General features: G+C 51.6%; 1 protein-coding gene across 1 annotated transcript; it reads left to right on the top strand.

Annotated features, from left to right (window-relative positions):
• Positions 1–400: 400 nt before the first annotated feature.
• On the top strand, positions 401–10,600 carry LOC306958779 (maestro heat-like repeat-containing protein family member 2B; the record flags this gene model as incomplete). Its single annotated transcript, XM_079550368.1, is given in 32 exon segments — positions 401–506; positions 808–929; positions 1,087–1,209; positions 1,349–1,514; positions 1,670–1,768; positions 1,932–2,083; positions 2,431–2,574; positions 2,766–2,858; positions 3,150–3,219; positions 3,335–3,448; positions 3,536–3,609; positions 3,943–4,062; positions 4,208–4,315; positions 4,503–4,662; positions 4,789–4,829; positions 5,008–5,149; positions 5,498–5,550; positions 5,745–5,852; positions 6,113–6,116; positions 6,119–6,231; positions 6,415–6,537; positions 6,681–6,836; positions 7,057–7,173; positions 7,485–7,564; positions 7,959–8,094; positions 8,218–8,310; positions 8,701–8,796; positions 8,975–9,098; positions 9,304–9,413; positions 9,862–10,014; positions 10,254–10,408; positions 10,549–10,600. Coding segments are annotated over 32 exon segments (3,429 nt in total). The 5' UTR covers positions 401–478.
• Positions 10,601–19,160: the final 8,560 nt, after the last annotated feature.

The raw sequence follows: 19,160 nt of genomic DNA, 5'->3' as shown, positions 1-19,160 counted from the left end.
TGGATGCAGACAAAGTATTCAAGATAGATACGGTGGATGTGGCAATTGAATTTTCATCCCAAATGTAAAAAATACTTTTTGAGCAAAAAACTCTATCAATTTTCTAGATCTGTATGGCTGTGCTGTCCTGTTTATATTCATGGGGAACGTGTATTTATCCAAAAAGACTCCAAAGTGTGTTTGTACTGAGTTGAGAGGAAACTGTTTATTGAACTTATTAACTTTAATGACTGTATTGCAACGTGTCCATCCCAGAGCCGAGTGCCTCACAGAAACATTCTATGTTTTGGGGCCTGCAAGCTTGCCCTGCATGCTGTCTGGTCCCCAGCCCAGGGCATGTCATTCTCTGTGAGATGACATTTTGCAGTGTGATGTCACAGTTGTTGTCGCTCACACCCCTGTGGTGGGAGCGGTAGCTCAGTCTCTTGTGGGACGTGGACCCAGAGAGAGCGTTGTGCCTATCTGGAGATATCCTGCAATGATGGAGCGGCTGAGAGCCCTTCGAGGTGAGGTCCCTCCACCTCTTGGGACACCGTGACGCTGCCCGAGCACATGTGTGCCTGCAGTGCCGGTTCAGGACGTGCCAACAGCACTGTCCTTGCTCTGCTGAGTGCAGCTGCCTGGCATGGTTTCCCCAGGACCCCAGCAAGGGGAAGGCTTTCTCCCCTCTCCCCACCAACCAAACATGTGCCAGTGCAGCCCACCCTGTGCTGTGGGGCTGGAGGAACGTTCCTGCCAGAGCTGGCCAGATGCTCGGCCCTGGCTCCAAGCAACACCAGCGGCAGCTGCTCTGCTCTTTCCTTCCAGGTCTCTTTGCCTGTGTGGGCTGCGTGCCCAGACGGACGCGTCGCAGGGAGAGCGGCAGGGTGTCAAGTCCTGTCCCTGCCTGTGCCGCGACTTTGCTGCTGCAGCGCCTGCAGGACCAGGAGGTGAGCTGGGGACGTGCGACCATCAGTCCTTGCCCTGGCCCAGTGCCACGGTCCCGTGGGTGCCAGGCCCCAGCAGCACATCCACATAGCGATGGGTGGCAGCGGGCTGCTCCCTGGGAACAAGGGCGAAGCCAGCATGATTGGTCCCTGTCCCCAGGGTGTCCGAGCGCAGGTGTACCGTGAGCTGGAGAGCGTCCTGTGTGAAGATGACAGCCGCCTGCCATGCGGAGTGGTGAACCGGCTGCTGGCAGAGGTGTCCCAGGACCTGACGGCTGCCCAGGTAAGGGGTCACTGCCAAAGGCAAAGGGAGCTGCCTGCCTGCGCTGCTATTCTGCTGGCGGACGGCGGTGGCTTCGCCCTGCCGAGGGAAGGCCTTAGGAGGTGTCCTGTGCCGCGTGTCACCAGTGACTCTTTTTCAGGACGTGACAGACAACGTGAGGTTGGCTGCCAGCAATGTCCTGGTGGCTCTGGCCAGGACGCACTTCAGCTTGGTGATGGCCGAGCTCCAGGGCCACCTCAAGGCTGCGGGGGAGATGACCAAGGAGTTCGTGCTCATCACCTTGAGCAAACTGTTCAGCACCTACGGTAGAGCCCCTCAGCCTCCTGAAGTCTGTGACAATGGGGGAAAGCGGTCTCTCCCCTCTGCGCGTGATCGGCATTGAGCTGGGGGATGCAGGGCTGCAGCCCCTCCTCCCTCGCTGCTGGAGCTCTGACCATGGCCCTCTCTTTCCCCTCTGCAGCTCCACAGTGCATCCCCTTTGTGTGGCTGACGCTGGCTGGCCTACGCAGTGTGGTGGGCCAGGTGAGGAGCGGCCAGATGCTGCGCATCGCTTGTGCTGGTGAGTGTTGGCCCCAGAGCAGGGCGGATCGGGACAGCCCTTGCACCTCGCCCTGCTGCAGACTCACAAGCTCCCTTTTCCCTTGTCTTTGATTTTTTTGTTAGATTTTTAAAAAAGTTAATTAATTATTCATTTATTTTTTGGTTCTGTTTTGTTTTTTCAGTTGTGAAGCAATGGTCAGATGGAATCAAGGTTCACTTGTCCTCTGGAAAGCAATGCCCCTGGCCTGCCGTGGAGAAAGAGCGAATCTATGAGAATCTTCACCAGCTCTTCTTCTCCGTGGTGAGGACCTGGCAGGACAGCAAGGAGGAAGAGGTGAGCACTGCTGCATTCCCAGCCCGGGCTGGCAGCAGCTCTTTCTGTGCCCGGCAGGCTGAGAGCAGAGGGGTGATGAGAAGGAGTGGGCTGGCTGTGCAAAGGGCCCCAAACTGGCTCTGTGCTCGGGGCTGGATCTCCCTGCCAGGAAGCAGCCGCATGTCACAGCACCGTGGCAGGGAGAGCTGGGGATGAGGGTGTGGGGAAAGCCTCCCTGCCCTCCAGAGAGAGCCTATCTCCTGCTGGGTACAGGGGCATGGGGAAGGGGAAAAGAAAAGAGAAAGCCCTCTCAGTAGGAAGGGCAGACATTCAGTCTTTGATGCTAGGCCTCTGCCATCTCTCTCCAGGACAAACAGGCTGTCCTTGGGGCTGTGGCTTCCATGATGGCTGTCCTCCTGCAAGAGGAGCTGCAGCGAGAACACGTCTGGGAGCAGTTCCTCTGGCTCATGCACCCATGTCAGGAGATCCAAGACACCTGCAGGGTGGCCAAGGTGAGGTGCTGTGCAGGGCTCAGTGTAGACATGGTCTACTGCACTCTCTTGGTGCTGCTGGGAGGGGGGGGCAAACAAGAACACCTGTACAGGAGCTTCTCCCAGCAGACAAACTATTGGGAAACAGTTTTTCTGCTCCCAGGTGGCTAGATGTGACTTCAGCCCTTCCTTCCTCTCCTGGTCTCTTGCAGAGCCTCACTACCTTCCTGGAGGTCTTAGAGGGAGTTCAGTCTGTCATCCCCAGGGACAAGTTTCTGGCCATCACCAGTGCTGTGTTCTACCAGGTAAGGGGAGCCTATCCTTGTGCCCACACAGTTTCCCCCTTGGCTAAGTCTCAGGAGGACTGCAAGTCTCTGAGCCTCTGACGGCTGCTCAGCCCTATCTCCTGCATGCCCAAGGCTGCTGCAGAGCCGTGTGTTTGCCCCCCCCCCCCCCAGGGATGCTGGGGGGCAGGCTGGGTTTTGTCTGCATGTCCTCTTCCCAAGAGTGCCAAGGAAGACAAAAGCTGGGCAGCACAGCTTCTCTTCCGTCCTCAGCGCTGTTGTGATTTTCTCAAATGGACCTTGTTTCCACAGCTCTCTGATGACACCAAGCAGCACAGCGAGGCTGATAGCGCAGAGCTGACCCACTGCATCCTGCTGCAGGGTAAGGAGAGGAGTTTTGGCGGTGCTTGGCGGTGCCCTGGCCAAAACCTGTCTCGCAGACCTCAGGAAGGGGCATGAGTTGCTTGCTAACACAGAGCGGGATTTCCTCCCTGCAGCCCGAATCTGTCCAGAGGAAACCATCCTGTTTCTTCAGTCGCAGCTGGAGAAGGAATGGGAGCCTGGATGTGTGGCAGCCCTGGGTCTGCTCGGCGCTCTGGCTCGCTCTGATGGTCAGTACCATGGATCGGGTCTTTTCCAGGGATCCCTTTTGCCACCTGGGTGGTGCCTCCACGCATGCTTCTGTGCTTCTCTTGCAGAGCCCGTTGTTACAGAGAAGCTGCCCCTGGCTGCGGAGGCTGTGCAGCGTCTGTGCAGCGACCTCAGGCTCCGGGTGAGCTGGTTTGGGAATGGAAAGCGCTGTGGGGGTGGGGATGCTGCTGCCAACACGGGCAGGGCTGGGATGACCAGGGAGGTGCTGGGGCATTAACCACATGGTCGCGGTGGCTTCTGTGGGGAGAGCAGGAGGAGTGGAGCGGGCAGGTCCCTGTGCTGCGCATGGAAAGCACACAGCACGCTGGTGCTAAGGCCTGGCCCTCACGTCAGGAGCCAAGGCTTCTCCTCTGCTCTTGTTTTCTCTGCCCCTGCCCAAAGGGCTGTCCCGATGAGCAGGTGGCTTCCCTTTGCCTTCTGACCAGGAAAATCACACACAATTGACCCCTGGCAGGTGCGGAGGGCCATTCTGTATTTCATCAAGGATCTCCTCAGTGCTGACACCCGGAGCTGCTCAGCCTGGGATGTGGTGGGGCACATCTTCAGAGAGTTCAGCCGCGCCACGGGAAGAAGGGTAAGGACAGTGGGCAGCATCTTCTTTTGGGAGACCTCTGCTGCTCAGAGGCTGGCACAGAAGCACCAGTGGGGCAACATCTGAGCCTCTTCAGAGGCTGCTGAGAACTGAGAGTAACCCTTGTTTCAACAACACTGTTGTGCAGGCAGCCGGAGACCTTTCTGCCCAGGAAGCTCAGGAGGAAGGAGCTCTCCAACAGCTGTGCATGGACATCCTGGGGTCACTGGATGTCTCCGTGAGAGGGATGTCCAAAGTAAGTCACATTCTGCCCTGCTGCCGCTCCTTGCCTTTGCACCACGTGCTCCTCGTCCCATTCCAACACCCCAGGTCTCTCCTGCAATGCGCTCACAAGACACAGCACACAAGACTCAAGGAAATTCACAGAGTCCCGTTCACCTCTGAGCGTAGGCAGGAATGCTGACATGCCTTGTTCCCTACAGCTCCTGTGGCCGCGGCTGCTGCTCTTTGTGGTGCCAGCCCAATACACGGGCATGCTGATCCCGGTCTCCCGCTGTGTCCAAGCACTGGCTGAGAGAGAGGAACTGACAAGGCGGGAGATTGCAGAGTTGGATCCCCATTTCCTCAGCTCCATGTTTCAAGGTAGGAGCAGAACTCCCCCCGTGAGCTCTGCTGACCTGTGTTAGCACCCAGAAGGGACAGCGGAGGTGCGTGTGGCAGGGCATGGCGTGCCTCGGAGTCTTACTCAGTACTTCTTTCTCCCCGCAGGCCCATGGCTGACTCCCCAGACACTGCTGGTGCGCCTGTTGGTGAGTAGATGCTCCAGAGGCCAGTGCCACAAGCCCCGAGGAAGAAGCAGCATGGCTATGGGCAAAGCTGTTGGCTGCTCCTTGCCCATCGGGGCAGAGCCAAGCTGCTTCCCTCCCGGGGGAAGCCGCCGCTGCTCTTGCTGCAGCAGTAACCCTGCTTCTCCTTGCTCTCGCTCAGGTGGTGGCAGGGAGCCCTGTTGCAGGCAGCGAACTGCAAGCCGCTGCCTTAGTGCTCATGCAAAAGCTCCACAGCAGGATCCACAGAGCAGTGGGGGCCATGTGGGATGCGGAGATCCCCCTGCTGCTGCAGTGTGTCCAAGGTAAAGTACTGGTGGAGAGGGAGAGGTGGAGGCAGAGAAGGGGTGGAGTGAAAATGCAGGTCTGCTGCTGTTCCCATTCCAGGGAGACAGTGCTGAGGCCGGGGAGTTTTCCCCCAGAAATCTGCCCATTGCAGGGCACAGATGGGCATGTCACATCTCCTCAGACAGCAGTCTTGGAGCAGTTAGCTATGTGTCCCTGCGGGGACAGTGTTTGTGAGGAGGGCCAGGTCACTGGGGGGGGGGGGTTGCAGGTCCCAGCTTGGCAGTGCCGAGTGCCCGGGTTTGCAGCAGCTCTTCTTCTGTGGCTTGATCCCAAGCAAGGCTCTTTTGCTTCCTATTGCTGTGCAGGGAAAGAAGAGAGCTTCCCAGATTCTGCAGCGTGGGAGCGCCGACTGCTAAAGGTACAGCACTGCTAAGAGGCACGGTACAGGGAAGTGCTTGCCTGCCTCAAGGAGCCCCTCAAGGAGAAACACCGGGGGGAGCTGGGAGGGGGACTGTTTTTCCAGACACCTCTCCCCAGAAGGCTGCAGCAAGTTGGGAATGCGGGGAAGAAACAAAGGGCAAGGGAACATTGGCTTCTCCTGTTCTCCAACAGTTCCTGAGGGCGTCAGTGGAGACGGTGGAGGACGAGGCTTGGACCAAGGGCCTGAGCTGTGAGCTGAGCCGGTACCTGAGCAGCTCTCCCAGCAGCTCTGGAGAAAAGGTGAGTTTCCCCAGCTCTACCCAGCGGTGCAGCCGCAGGTGCCCAACTGGGGCTGGGGCTGCTCTGCCCAGGCGGGCTGCTTCCCCAGCCGGTGCCTCCCAGGGAGCCTTTTGCTTCAAAGTGCCCGGGGGCTGGGCTAAAGCTCAGCCCTGCAGCTGCTCTCAGCGATTCCCTGGGAGTGTGGGTCCTTCCCACCTGGCTCTGTCTGAGCAGGTCAGGCTGCTGCCACATCTCAGCTTCTTCCTTCCCTTCCCGTGCAGTCCTTCTGTACAAGGCTCTGGGGACAGTGCTGGGAGCTTGTAAGGGAGTCCTCCATATCCAAGAGAAACTGCTGCAACACCTGCAGGAAGCAAACGCAGAGGAACCATCTGAGGCCCAGGTGAGCTCTCCTGTCCCCCAGCTTCTGCGAGCGTCCCCACTCTGTCCCTGGACAAAGGGCTTCTGGCCCTTTCCATCTCCTCACTGCTGCCATTTCCCTCAGGCAAGGATGGGCCTGGCTACTGTGGCTGGCTGCGCCAGTGGGTTCAGACATGCACCAACTGCCCCTTGTTCTTTTGTGCAGGGAATGATCTCTCTTCTCAGCCATGCTGCTGAGAGCAACTTCCGTGCAGTCTTGGACACGCTCACCATGTTTTCGTCCAGGCTGTGCAAGGGCCGAAATTCTAGGATTTCCAGGCACAAGAAGGTGAAGCATTACGGGGAAAGCCGTAATCTTGGCTTTCTTCCGCCTTATGTTCACAGCAGCTCCTGCCTTGAGAGCTCAGGTGCACTGTGGGGCACTGGGGCCATTGGGCAAGTGTCTCAAAGCATTTGTTTCTCCCCACACAGATGGAGCTGGACAGCACGAGAGCTCACGCCACACGCAGCGCTCTCATGCTTGCCCATGGCAGCTTAGCACTGTGTGCCTCCAAGGAAGAACTGCTTGCCCACCTGGAGGGAGACATTGTGGGCAACATCCTGCTGCTCTACAGCTGCAGCTGCCAGGTGAGAGCTCAAAGTGTGCCATGGTGTCTGAGTGCCCAGCTGCAGCCCTTCCATGTGGAGGGATGCTGAGATGGGCCTTCTCTTTCAAAGGCCCCACGGGGAACAGTTTGTGGCCAGCTGAAGATCCAAGCCCTTCCCTTAGTGCTGCCCCCACGCGTCCCCCTTGCATCCCTTGTCCCTTCCTGCAGTTCAAAGAATGTTCTTCTCTCTTGGGCCTCAGGACTTGCAGAACAAGCTTGCGCTGGTGCAGAGCATCACCAACTTCAGCTCCGCCTTCCACGCTGTGGGTGACTGCTTTAATCTGTCCTTGAAGGGCAAGCTGCTGGAGATCCTGATGGTGAGTGCTTAGAGCCAGGCTGTCTGCAGTGCAGTTTTGGACTGTGACACGAGGCTCGCTTCCCTGGAGGCAAACAGGTCTCCCTCAGCCACACATTTCCAGCTGGTGGGGACCTTTGGTGCTGGCAGGCAGCGGCTGAGCAGCAGTCTAGGTCCACCAGCTGTGGAGCTGCTGCATCCTGCCACGCCTCCGTGGGAAACGTGGGAGTGATGGGGGCTGGTGTGTGGCAGTTGTGTCTGTCACTGGGCTGGGAGGAAGAGCTCTGGCGTGCCCCCTTGCCCACTTTGACTGTGTCTCTCTGGGACTTGCAGGACATGCTGAAGAAGTATCACTCAGGCATCCCTGTCTCCCCAGTGCCCCTCAAGGTGGTTCTGGCCCTGGAGGAGTTGAGGTAAGGGCTGGAGCCTCTGGGATTGTAAGGCAGGACCATTTGGGTAGCTCCTGAAGGCCTGGAGGGGGTGAGGAGCCGCATCTACAGGATGCTGGGCTGCTGAGCCCAGCAGAGCTGCGGTTTCTGGGCAGGGAGAAAGGCCCTGCTCCTCCTGTCTCCTGGCAGGGAAGAGAAGAGAGACCTGGGGTCTCCTTCCCTTCAGAGTGGGAGGTGGTTCACTGCTGCCGGGGAGGAGGCAGGCACTGCTGGAACTGAAGACAGTGCTCAGCAGCATGGGCTGGGGGTGCTGGCTTTGCAGCTGTCGATTAGGAGAAACTCAGGTTTTGTCTGAACCAGTCTGGAGAGCACCGGTAAAGGCCCCTTCTGCTTTCTCTTCCCCTTTTCCTCCTGTCAGCAAGCTGAAGCCCTCGGGAGGAAGCAAGGACATGTGTGAAATGTTGGCTCTGTGCTGCAAGAGCATTGTGACTCACCCTTCAGCAGAGATGATGCTGAAGATCAGGAAGTCACAGCAAGCAGCTCGGTACCTTCAGGTAAGCTGTTGTAACTTCCCTTTCCCAGCCACCTCTCGGTGGGAACCCTACCTGCACACACAGCCTATGCTCTGGCAGCAACCGTGATGCCACACCTCACTCAATCCCCTCTTCTGCTTTCAGCTTCTGCAAACATCTTTGAAAGCTCTGGGCCGGCTGATGGCAGCCCTGCTTGAGACAGAGCCCACCCGTGACTTCTTCCAGAACATAATCCATGTGAGTACATGTGGGGAAAGGGGGAAAACACAGTGCCTGTCGATAGTGGGGACAGAGATCTGGGGACAGAGAGGACGTTCAGAGCGGAAGAAATCTCTTGCTGACGTGCCAGCTCACTGCAGGCTCAGAAATGGGCAGAGAAATGGGCTGTGCAGGGGGCAAGGCAGGAGCCAGCGCCTGGCAGGCCACAGCTGAGGAAAAGCTCCTGGCTTAGGAGACAGGAGCGTCTGCAGAGAGCAGGGGCAGCAGTGCTGGTGCTCAGTGAGGCAGGGGGCCGCGTGGAGCACAGGGCAGGCCGTGAGGGAAAGTGCCGGGAAAGGAGGGACAGAGAGAGGGATGGCAGGAAGGGAAAGAAAGGACGTCCGCAGTGAGACAGGTGCTCTGTTCCAGGTCCTGAGGAGATCAATGACATCAGGCAACGTGTGGGAGCGCAGGAGGGCCCTGCAGGTCTGCTCCCAGCTGCTGGCTGTATGTGAAGAGCTTCGAGTGAGTAAAGAGCCCCGCCGCATGCCCCCTGCTCCCTCTCCACTGCCCCTGAGCTGGAAGGCCAGCTTTCCCCTGCTGTGTGTGCTGTGTCACCCGCCACGTGGGGAAGGCACCGGTGGGAGAAGCTAGGGAGAGCTGGGGCTGCCTACAGCTTTGTTCCTGCCTCTCATCCCTGCAGAGGGAAGATGCCTGCGAGCACTTTGGCTCCCTGGTGGGATTTCTGGCACCTCTAACGTGTGACCCCATGCCCACCTCCCGCCAGTTGGCTGTCACCTGTCTGAGCTCCCTTCTCCGAATCCAAGGCAAGTAGAGCGGGTGTGCACCAGCCCTCTGCTCTCCTCTGCAGCACTAGCAGAAGCCCACGGGCTGGGCCCTGTTGACAGGAGAGAGAGGCACCGTGCGCAGCTCTCTTCTCGTCCCCATCCTGCCCTCTGTCTCTCTCCCTGGAAAGCAGTTCTGTTTCCAGAAGCATTACTGACTTCCCTTTTCTCCTTGTGCTCTTTCCAGCCAAGGTGACCAACAGAGTAATCGAGATGGGAGACCCTGGGAGCCTGTGTGAGGGGCTGCACGCCTGCAGCACAGTCTGTCAACTCCGGGCCTCGTCCAAAATCGCAAGGGTAAGTGGACCCAAAGTGGGGTGGTGGGATCTCAGTGTGTAGGCATCTGCACGCCCTTCTGCTCCCCGCAGCCTCTCACACCATTTCCAGAATGAGCTGACAACCTGAGAGCACTCTTCTCCAGCAAGTATCAGGAGGCTCTGAGCTATGTCTGTCCTTCAGGCGCCCAGTGCAAGGAGCTGACTCTATGATGTGTGTTTGTGTGTGTGTGTGATTGTGGCTGCTGGGAGGTAGGCTTTGCATATAAGCAAACACCATAGGTGGAGAAGCTGAGAGAAGGCTCAACCGCCTTCTGTATGAGTAGCAGGGTACGGACAGCAGGAGCATTGTGATTGCTGCCTGAGTGACCAGCAGGCCGCTGAACTAAGAATGCCCTCAAGATTGGCTTATGTTTTGAAGACCTGCCGCAGACCGGTGATGGGATCTCTTCCTTCTCATTTCTCTGCAGATGGTGTGCAGAAACTTCCCGATGGAATGCACCATCGACTTCTTGATGGCCATCAAGGAGACCTTCCGAAAGGCCAAAGGAGTGCGTGTGCGTGCTGCTGGACAGTGGATGATCACCTTTCTGCAGATGTACAGAAAGGACATCTGTCGAGACGTAAGAGACTTTCTTCCACATGTCTTGGATTTTTCCTTGCTGTTGCGCTATGCCTTGTGCCATTTGCGTCTTGTGCTAAAGAAACACAGTCTGAGCACAGAGCCAGGGCTTGGACAAGGTTGCTGGTGTGAAATTTAGTCTTAGGCTTTGGCAGTACGTCAAGGGAGCAGGCACTGCTCATATGCTGAACGTCCATGGTCACTCCTTGCAAATTGTTCTTTCTCCCCTTCTTCTTTCAGCTGCCACTGATCCTCTACGTCCTGCGGAGCTGCACATCATGCACACAGCAGAGCATGTTCATGCCCTTCGTGTGCCAGGCGGTGGTCATCCTCACCCGCTGTCACACGGAGGTGGCGATTGACAATTTCTCCCGGCTGCTTGGGCCCACCGACAGGTATCAGCACTCCTGCCTATGTTGTTGCTGCTTGCCTCTGCCAGAGGGATCCTGGGAGGAAGCAGCTTTTCTTTTTTCCTCTCAAAGTCTCTTTGAGGTGAAAATTACTCAGTCATGACTTGACACTTTCCTTTTTCTAGCGATACATGGAGGAGAATCAGAGAGTTTTGTCTTCAAAGGTGGAGGCAGTAGAAGAAAGCGAAGCCAAGCAAAGCAAAGCCAAGAAGAGAAGGGGAGGGAAGAGAAGGAAAGGAGGAGGAGGAAGAGGAGGAGGAGGAGGAGGAGGAGGAGGAGGAGGAAGAGGAGGAGGAGGAGGAGGAGGAGGAGGAGGAGATGGTGTCAACGGTTTACGGGCTGGTTCGGCCCGGTTCCGTGACCAGCAGGGCGGAGGGATCTGTGGATCCACCCCTCCGGGAAAGGGGAAACAGGGGACCCCAAAAATACTTGAAAACAACAGCAATAATCTGAGGTGGAACAATAAAATGATTTACTAAATATAGTATTAGCAAAATACAATGAGAGAGAGAGAGAGTCTGTCTAGATGGTAGATAGACCTCACCACAATGCTGGGGTGAGAAGTGCAGTCCAGTTGAGTGACTGAAGAAGAATAGAAGGCAAAGCGCAGACGGCGAAGCGCAGACAGCGAAGCACAGACAGCGAAGAGCAGGCGAAGAAGCAGCATCAGGTGACCTTTCACGGAGTTAAATCTCCTTGCTGACCGCAAAGCCTCCTGGGGAAATGTAGTTCTCCGTCGGACGAACATTCGGCAGATATCAAACCCCACCCCCAGTGCATTACATGATGTTATGGTGTGGAATACTGATGACCGAAAATCATAAAACCATGACAGAAGGAGAAAAGGAGGGAGGGGATATGACAGGAGGGAGGAGAGGGGAGGGGAGGTAGAGGAGTGGAGGAAAGGGGAAAGGAGAGGAGGGGAGGGAAGAAGGGAAAGAAAACAAAGGAAACAGTTGTACTGAAAGATAAGGTTTACAATCTAGAGACCCATACTCATAACTTAATACTTTACAAAGAAAATGCAATTACAGTGAATCAGGAGGGAAAAAGAAGATACACACACACAAAAAAAGGACAAAAGAAGAGGAGAGGAGAGGAGAGGAGAGGAGAGGAGAGGAGAGGAGAGGAGAGGAGAGGAGAGGAGAGGAGAGGAGAGGAGAGGAGAGGAGAGGAGAGGAGAGGAGAGGAGAGGAGAGGAGAGGAGAGGAGAGGAGAGGAGAGGAGAGGAGAGGAGAGGAGAGGAGAGGAGAGGAGAGGAGAGGAGAGGAGAGGAGAGGAGAGGAGAGGAGAGGAGAGGAGAGGAGAGGAGAGGAGAGGAGAGGAGAGGAGAGGAGAGGAGAGGAGAGGAGAGGAGAGGGAGAAGGAAAAGGGAAGAAAGAGAAAGTAGAAGAAAAAAGAAAGGAGCAGATGAGCGAAAAGAATTGAAAGAAGTATTTTTTTTACGATGTCTCTAAGTTCTCCATAGCAGTTACAGAATCACAGCATCACCAAATGTCAGGGATTGGAAGGAACCTTGAAATGTCATCCAGTCCAATGCCCCTACCTTAACAGGAAGATTTAGATTAAGTCACGCAGGAATGTGTCCAGGCAGGTCTTGAATGTCTCCACAGAAGGAGACCCCACAACCTCTCTGGGCAGCCTGTTCCAGTGTTCTGTTACCCTCACCATGAAGAAGTTATTTGTCATATTTTTGTGGAACCTCCTATGTTCCAGATTTCACCCATTGTCCCTTGTCCTATCACTGGGTGTCGCTGAGAAGAGCCTGGCTCCATCCTGCTGGCACACACCCTTTTCATATTTGTTAACATTATTAATGAGGTCACCTCTTGGTCTCCTCTTCTCCAAACTAAAGAGACTCAGCTCCCACAGCCTTTTCTCTTAAGGGAGATGCTTCAACCCCTTCATCATCTTTGTGGCTATATCTCTCAAGCAATTCTCTCTCCTTCTTGAATGGAGGGGCCCAGAACTGGACACAATACTCCAGAAGTGGTCTCAGCAGGGCAGAGTAGAGGGGGAGGAGAAGCTCTTTTGACCTACTAACCACATCCCTTCTAGTATGCCCCAGGATGTCATTGGCCTTCTTGGCCACAAGGGCACAGTGCTGGCTCATGGTCACCCTGCTGTCCAACAGGACCCCCAGGTCCCTTTCCTCTACGCTGCTCTCCAGCAGGTCACTCCTGAACCTATACTGGTACCTGGGGTTGTTCTTACCCAGATACAAGTCTCTCTGCTTGCCCTTGTTATGTTTCATGAAATTTCTCCCAATTCTCCAGCCTGTTTAGGCCTCGCTGGGTGACACCTCAGCCTTCTAGCATGTCAGCCACTCCTCCCAGTTTTGTGTCATCACCAAGCTTGCTAATAGTGCACTCCCTCATGCAAGTCATTGATGAATATAGTGAATAGTACTGGTCCCAGTTCCGACCCTTGAGGGACTCCATTAGATACAGGCCTCCAACCTGACTCACTCTGTCCCACTGACCACAGCCTCCAGCAGTACAGACAGACAGAGAAGGCGTTCAGTAATATCACCTTCTCCATATCTTTTGTCACCACAGCAGTCGTGTGTGTGTGTCTGCGTGTGTGTCCGCATGCATGCGCACGTGCACACCTGTTTGTGAGTGCATGTGCCCAGTGTCAGCTAGGCTCAGACTTGCTCCCAGCTGCCCAGGGCCATGCAGCCCCTTACTGCCAGCATATATGCCATCCAGATACAGGCCGTCAGACTTTTGGAAAGAAATCCTGCTTCAACTCACTTTGGAATCAGTCCCACACAGTAAAGCTGTAATCCCTCTTGAAACCTCTTCACGTTCTCAGCTACAGAAGTGTCATCACCATGACGCTTTTCACCAGTGATGAAGAAGAGCCTGCATGCCGTGCTTGTAACAATCTGCACCAGCAAAGGTGACCTACTACTGCTGTTGCCACTGCCCATTGCCTCACTGCGCTCACATCCACTGCTTGGTCTTCTTCAGTGTTCTGTGTGTGTCAATGAGTGTCAGTGGCTGACATCTTTTCCACATGGAGTTCAGCGTCACGCCTCTGCTTCATGTGCACTTCCACGTCAGACCCATTGTGTCAGACTGCCCCTCTGCTGCCATCTGTTACACAACAATAACAATAACAATGGAATATTGGTGAGAAGATTTGATGCCTACTGCCACACCACCAACCGCCTCTGATGTCATGAACCAACACAACACAGAGAGGCATTACTTTCGGAGCAGCCCTCAGAAAATGTATCACATACTATATTAAGTAACAAAACTTGTTTTAATTTTTTATTTTTTATTGTTTTATAAAGAGTTCAGACTTCAGACCGCAGCTCTACATGTTCCGTTTGAAAATTGGCCACTAATGTCAACAGAAAATGGAGCTGCAAAGAAACAACAACAAAAAAAAAAAGATGAATTTTTGGCAATCCTGAGACCTATTCTCTAATTCTGTATCAAAACAGAAAGCACAGCTGTGTACTTTTTGTGCTAGGGGCTGACCTGCAGGAGAGGAGCTCTGCAGAGAAGGACCTGTGTGTCCCAATGGACAGCAGGCTGGCCATGAGCCAGCAGCAGTGTGCCCCTGTGGCCAAGAAGGCCAATGGTTTCCTGGGGCGTGTTAAAAAGAGTGTGTCCAGCAGCAAAAGGGGGGTGATCCAGGAATCTATTCTGCTCACCCTCCTGTAGGGAACTCTGCTTTTAGCAGGGGGGTTGGTCTCAATGATCTCCAGAGTTTCCTTCCTACCTGTATGATTCTGAGATTGTATGAGAGAGAAATCACAAGAACCACGTGCTAATTGCAGAGGATGGATTTGGCAGAGGCAATCTCTTTTCTAAGGCAAAAGGAAGGCCTTAGCAGCAGTAGTAGGCAGAGAGAAGGCTTGCCACAGTGTTCTGCAGCACAGAACTTTGCCGCCTATTTCAGAGCTGTGCCATGACACTGCCTGAAGCTGAACAAGGGCTGTGGCACTCTGTGGCCACCTTAGGAGAAGGACTGCCTCTGAAGACAGGGACAACCCACTCTGTCAGAAGGGGCCCTCAGTGCCAGAGAGACAAAACTTGTAAACCAGAAGGAGGGAGACGATGCAGTCGGCTGCCAGTTACCAGCTTCCATTCCAGTTGGCGTTCGCTGAAATGCACCCGGGGACTGTGGGTGACTGCAGCAAAGGGAAACGGGGAAATCACAGAAACACGGGGGCTGGAAAAGGCCTCGAGAGATCATTGAGTCCAACCCTTCTACTAAAGCAGGAGCCCTACGACAGGTTGCATAGCTAGCTGTCCAAATGGGCCTTAAATATCTGCATAGCAGGAAATCCCTGTTCCAGTGCTCCATCACCCTTACCGTAAAAAAGTCCTGCATGTTACAACGGAACTTCCTATGTACAAGCTTTAGGCCATTACTCTTTGTGCTATCGCTACACACAATCGAGAAGAGCCTGGCCTCATCCATTTGCCTCCCACCTCCCTCAAGATCATAGAATCATAGAATCATGGAATGGCCTGGGTTGAAAAGGACCTCAAAGATCGTCTAGTTTCAACCCCACTGCTATGAGCAGGGTCACCAAGTACTAGATCAGTCTGCCTGGAGCCACATCCAGCCTGGCTTTGAATGCCTCCAGGGATGCATTCTTGGAGGGACCTGTTCCACCCTCTGTTCTTTTTCTGTGGAAACATATCTTCTCTCATTTTTTCATTTTTCCCCACTTTTCTTCTCTGCACTGTTTTCCCTGATGCCAGTTTTGTGGTTTTTCTTTTTGTCAAAATGATTTTTTTCCGCCAGCAGATCTTTCAGCTGAAGGTCGCAACAGAGCTCAGTTTCTCAGAGGACCCTCTGAACACGGCCTGTGAATGGTCCCTTTTTCTCAGGTCTATGCAAGGAGCCCTTTCACTTAACAGATGTGCTAACTAACGAGGAAAAAATGATGCTATATTGACAGTTTAAAAAATGCTAAGTGATTTCTGTTTTTTTTTAATGTGTAATTTCTTCAGAGAACAAGACAAGTTTTGTTCTTTGTTGCTCAAAATACCCTGGAATTTAAACATCCCTTGAGGCAGGTTGGCCTCCAAGTGTGCAGTGTCATTCATTTATCTCCCTCTTCCTGTTCCACTGACATAAGTTTACTGGCCTCTCAAGTGTCTTTGCCAGCTCTCTGCAAGTGTTTTGTTAAGCTTGCATAAGTTCTCTGCTTATTTCATTGCTATTCCTTGCTACGGAATGTACTCTGCATGCCCTACCTGCTGCTGTTCATTGCTTTGTACATTTCTGATTTTCTAAAATCCCACTGACCCTTCCAAGCACTGGGGAATACTCAAGAGGAGCAGCTGATGCAGCACTGAGATCACTCTAATAGGTCTGTAAAAGTGCATGAACCATATGAAAAACTGTATTCACTTTTAATTTTAAAACTTCTTTAATCCTCAGTTAAGATAGTAAAGCATTCCTAGTAGCACAGAAGAGAGACATTTCAGCAGAAAATGCTCATTTCAGAAGGCATGAGTTATGGAACTGCTGCTCTCCTCTTAAGAGATCTTTTGCCCAGCATAGGTGGCAGTTTCTTTACTTATGCTGGATTTATCATGAGCCAGGAATCCATCAGAAAGGTTGTGCTGGTAGCTGCTAATTACACAGTGGTTTCAAGTTGTCGCTGCTGCCATTTTGATGGATGGCGTACATAGAATTTTCTTATATCTCATCTCCTAATCTGACTTAAGTATCCTCACAGCCAAACCTAGCTGAAATGATTTTTGTGTTTTCTGCTCTAAATTTAGAGCTTTTATTATCTGTAGAAACTTAGGATGACATGTCATTAACCACATGGATTTTTTTTATTTTTATTTTTTTGTTATTTGGAAGCAAGTTTTCTCTTTTCATGTAGAAGCCCTTGCTTTGGTAAGAAGATGTTGGCTACAATCCACAATTTAGTCACTATTACTTTTAGCATCAGCAGTCTTGCAATTTCTTCAGCGTACTCTTAGTCTTGTTCCAACAAATTCAGAGTTCACTGGTACACAGTGTCTGCCTTAACAAAAAGTACAGAAAATATTATTCTGTAATTTCCATTATCTAAATGCTAAACAGGCATCTTTCAGTGATACGTCAGAAAAGCTACTCATTAATTTACCACTTTGTAATTGCATTGCATTGAAGATAGACAAGTCCTGCAATAAATTCTTAGGTATAGTTATCCAAATCTCATACATTTTTTACTTACATTGCAATTGTTGACACTGTTACTGTCTTCTAAATGATAAACAAGTCTAGCCTTACTTGAAGCATATATACAAGTACATTCATTTAGTGTGTGTTAACCACTGTGCACACCAATGAGCAATACGTTCAGGAAAGGATAACTGGAATTTTGGTACTCTGCAAATTTTATAGATAAGATCTATTTAGCAACAGAAAGCTTCCACTTCTACCAGAACACTGAATGGAAGAGAAAGTTAGGTTCAGTTGCATATATAATGGTTGCCTGGTAACACACCTGGGATTACAAGTTAGCAGGGTCACTGATGTAGGCTTATTTAATCACCAATACAGAGAGAGAGAAAAAAAAAAGGAAGAAAAACCCAGCAAAACATGTTGCTTGTCTAGTTCTGTTTTTAGTATTTTGTGAGCAATGCAGTGATGCCAAGCTTTTAGAAATATATGTTCTAGAAATGTAGAAACAGAATAGAGGGCTGTTAGTCATTGCTTTTGTTGTAGCAATAAGAATGCCAGTTTTGCCTTTGGGCTTGGATTAGATTTATTTTCATTCGCCTTGCATGTCAGTTTTCAAATATACAACACACTCTGGATGCTCCTCTTCATGCTCTTCTGCTTTAATAAATATTTGTTGATACACCTTTTGTAATAACTTTGGACCTGATCCCGAGTCTAACTTATCTTGAAAGTAAACTTTATTTAATAAGATCACTCGTGTCTTCAGCTACTACTCCTCATCACTAAGAGTGGTAGAATTAAATTCTACATAAATGTAGACTGATGAGATTTTCTAAGCACGTGGACTTAAATCTATACTTGTGTATTCAATTTCTAAAAAAGTATTTTAATTAGCTCTGACATTGAGTACTTACAGTGAACATCATTTGCCATGGGCATTTTTTTAACCTCAGAATGCCATGATTTAGACAGCAGTGAAAAATTTTGCAGTCAAAACATTCTTGAAATTGTTGGTTAGCAGATACAGTTCTCACTGCCATATTCTTAAGACTACTTTCTTTCTCCCCAAACATGTTCCACTTTTCTGTCAAAAAATCTTCTCCAGCCAAACTGGTGATAGATACAGAAGTCTGTGCAACAGCTTTCCCAAAGGAAATACCTTTTCCCTTGAAGTCTTTTATTTAACTTTCTCCAAATTTTTTATTTCTCTGTTTAAATCAACAGTGATTGATGACAAATCATACTGGCCATTGAGTTTCTTATGCCATAAAATGAATATTTCGGTTTTTTGCATAGATGGGCTCAGTCTGTGATCTTACAGCTGGTAACCTATGCTGAAGCATAGTTCAATAAATCATAAAGGGCCTTAACATTGGTTGGGGAAAATCTCTTTTGCAGCCCCCTGGAATCTTATCGTAAGGAACAGAAGAACTGTCAAATCAGCCAGCAATCCCTACTAGTGCAACTTAACCAAAACAGAGAAAAGGCAAAGCCAGCAAAAAAAAAACAACCCAATTCATTCCCATGTCATAAGATGTCATAATTCTGATGTGGGGAAGGATTGGTGAAGTTGTTTTTGTTTTTTGCTTCTGATTTATCCTCTTGTTTGGTAAATCCTTATGTCTCATCTTTGGTGCACTCCACTGGAGGATAATCATAGGATTATTTAGGTTGGAAAAGATCTTCAAGATCACTAAATCAAACCATTAACCAGACCTACAAAGTCCTATCACTAAGCCATGTCCCTTAGTGCCACATCCAGGAATTTCTTACGTAAGTCTAGAAAGAGGTACTCCACCACTTTCCTGGACAGTCTATATCAGTGCATGACCAGCCTCTCCATGCTTCTTAATATCCAACTTGAACCTCCCCTGGGGCAACTTGAGGCCATTTCCTCTCATCATATCACTTGTCACCTGAGAGAAAAGATCATCACCCTCACCACTGCAGCCTTATTTCAGGTAGTAACAGAGAGCAATGTGCTCTCCCCTCAGCCACATGTTCTCCAGAACAAAAGCCCCAGTTCCCTCAGCGACTTCTCATAATCCTTTTTTTTCTGGTCTCTTCACCAGATTTGCTGCTCTCCTCTGTGCATACACAAGCATCTCAGTACCCTTGTCATAGTGAAGGGCCCCAAACTGGACACAATATTTGAAAGGTGGTATCACCAATGCCAAGTACAGAGGGACAGTCACTTCCCTAGTCCTGCTGGCTACACTTTCTGATACAAGACAGATTCCCAGTGGCTTTCATGATCACCCGAGCACACTGTAAGCTCATGTGAAGGCAGCTGTTAACTAGAATTTCAGGCCTCCAGCCTGTACCAAGGCACTGGGTTGTTGTGACCCGAGTGCAGCATCTGGCACTTAGCCTTCTTGAATGTCTTGTGATTGGACTCAGCCCATCCACTCAGCTTCTCCAGATCTCACAATGTGATAGAATCATAGAATTGCTCAGGTTGGAAAAGACCTTAAAGATCATCGAGTCCAACTACAACCTAACCATACTACCCTAACTAACTACCCTAACTAACAACTTCCACAAAATTATGTCCCTGAGCACCAGATCCAAATGGTTTTTA

The sequence above is a fragment of the Tetrao urogallus genome (genome assembly GCF_951394365.1).
Source record: "Tetrao urogallus genome assembly, chromosome: 2".
NCBI classification, from domain to species: Eukaryota; Metazoa; Chordata; class Aves; order Galliformes; family Phasianidae; genus Tetrao; species Tetrao urogallus.
The sequence above is the reverse complement of the archived record's forward strand: the minus strand, read 5'-3'. Positions and strand labels throughout refer to the sequence as shown.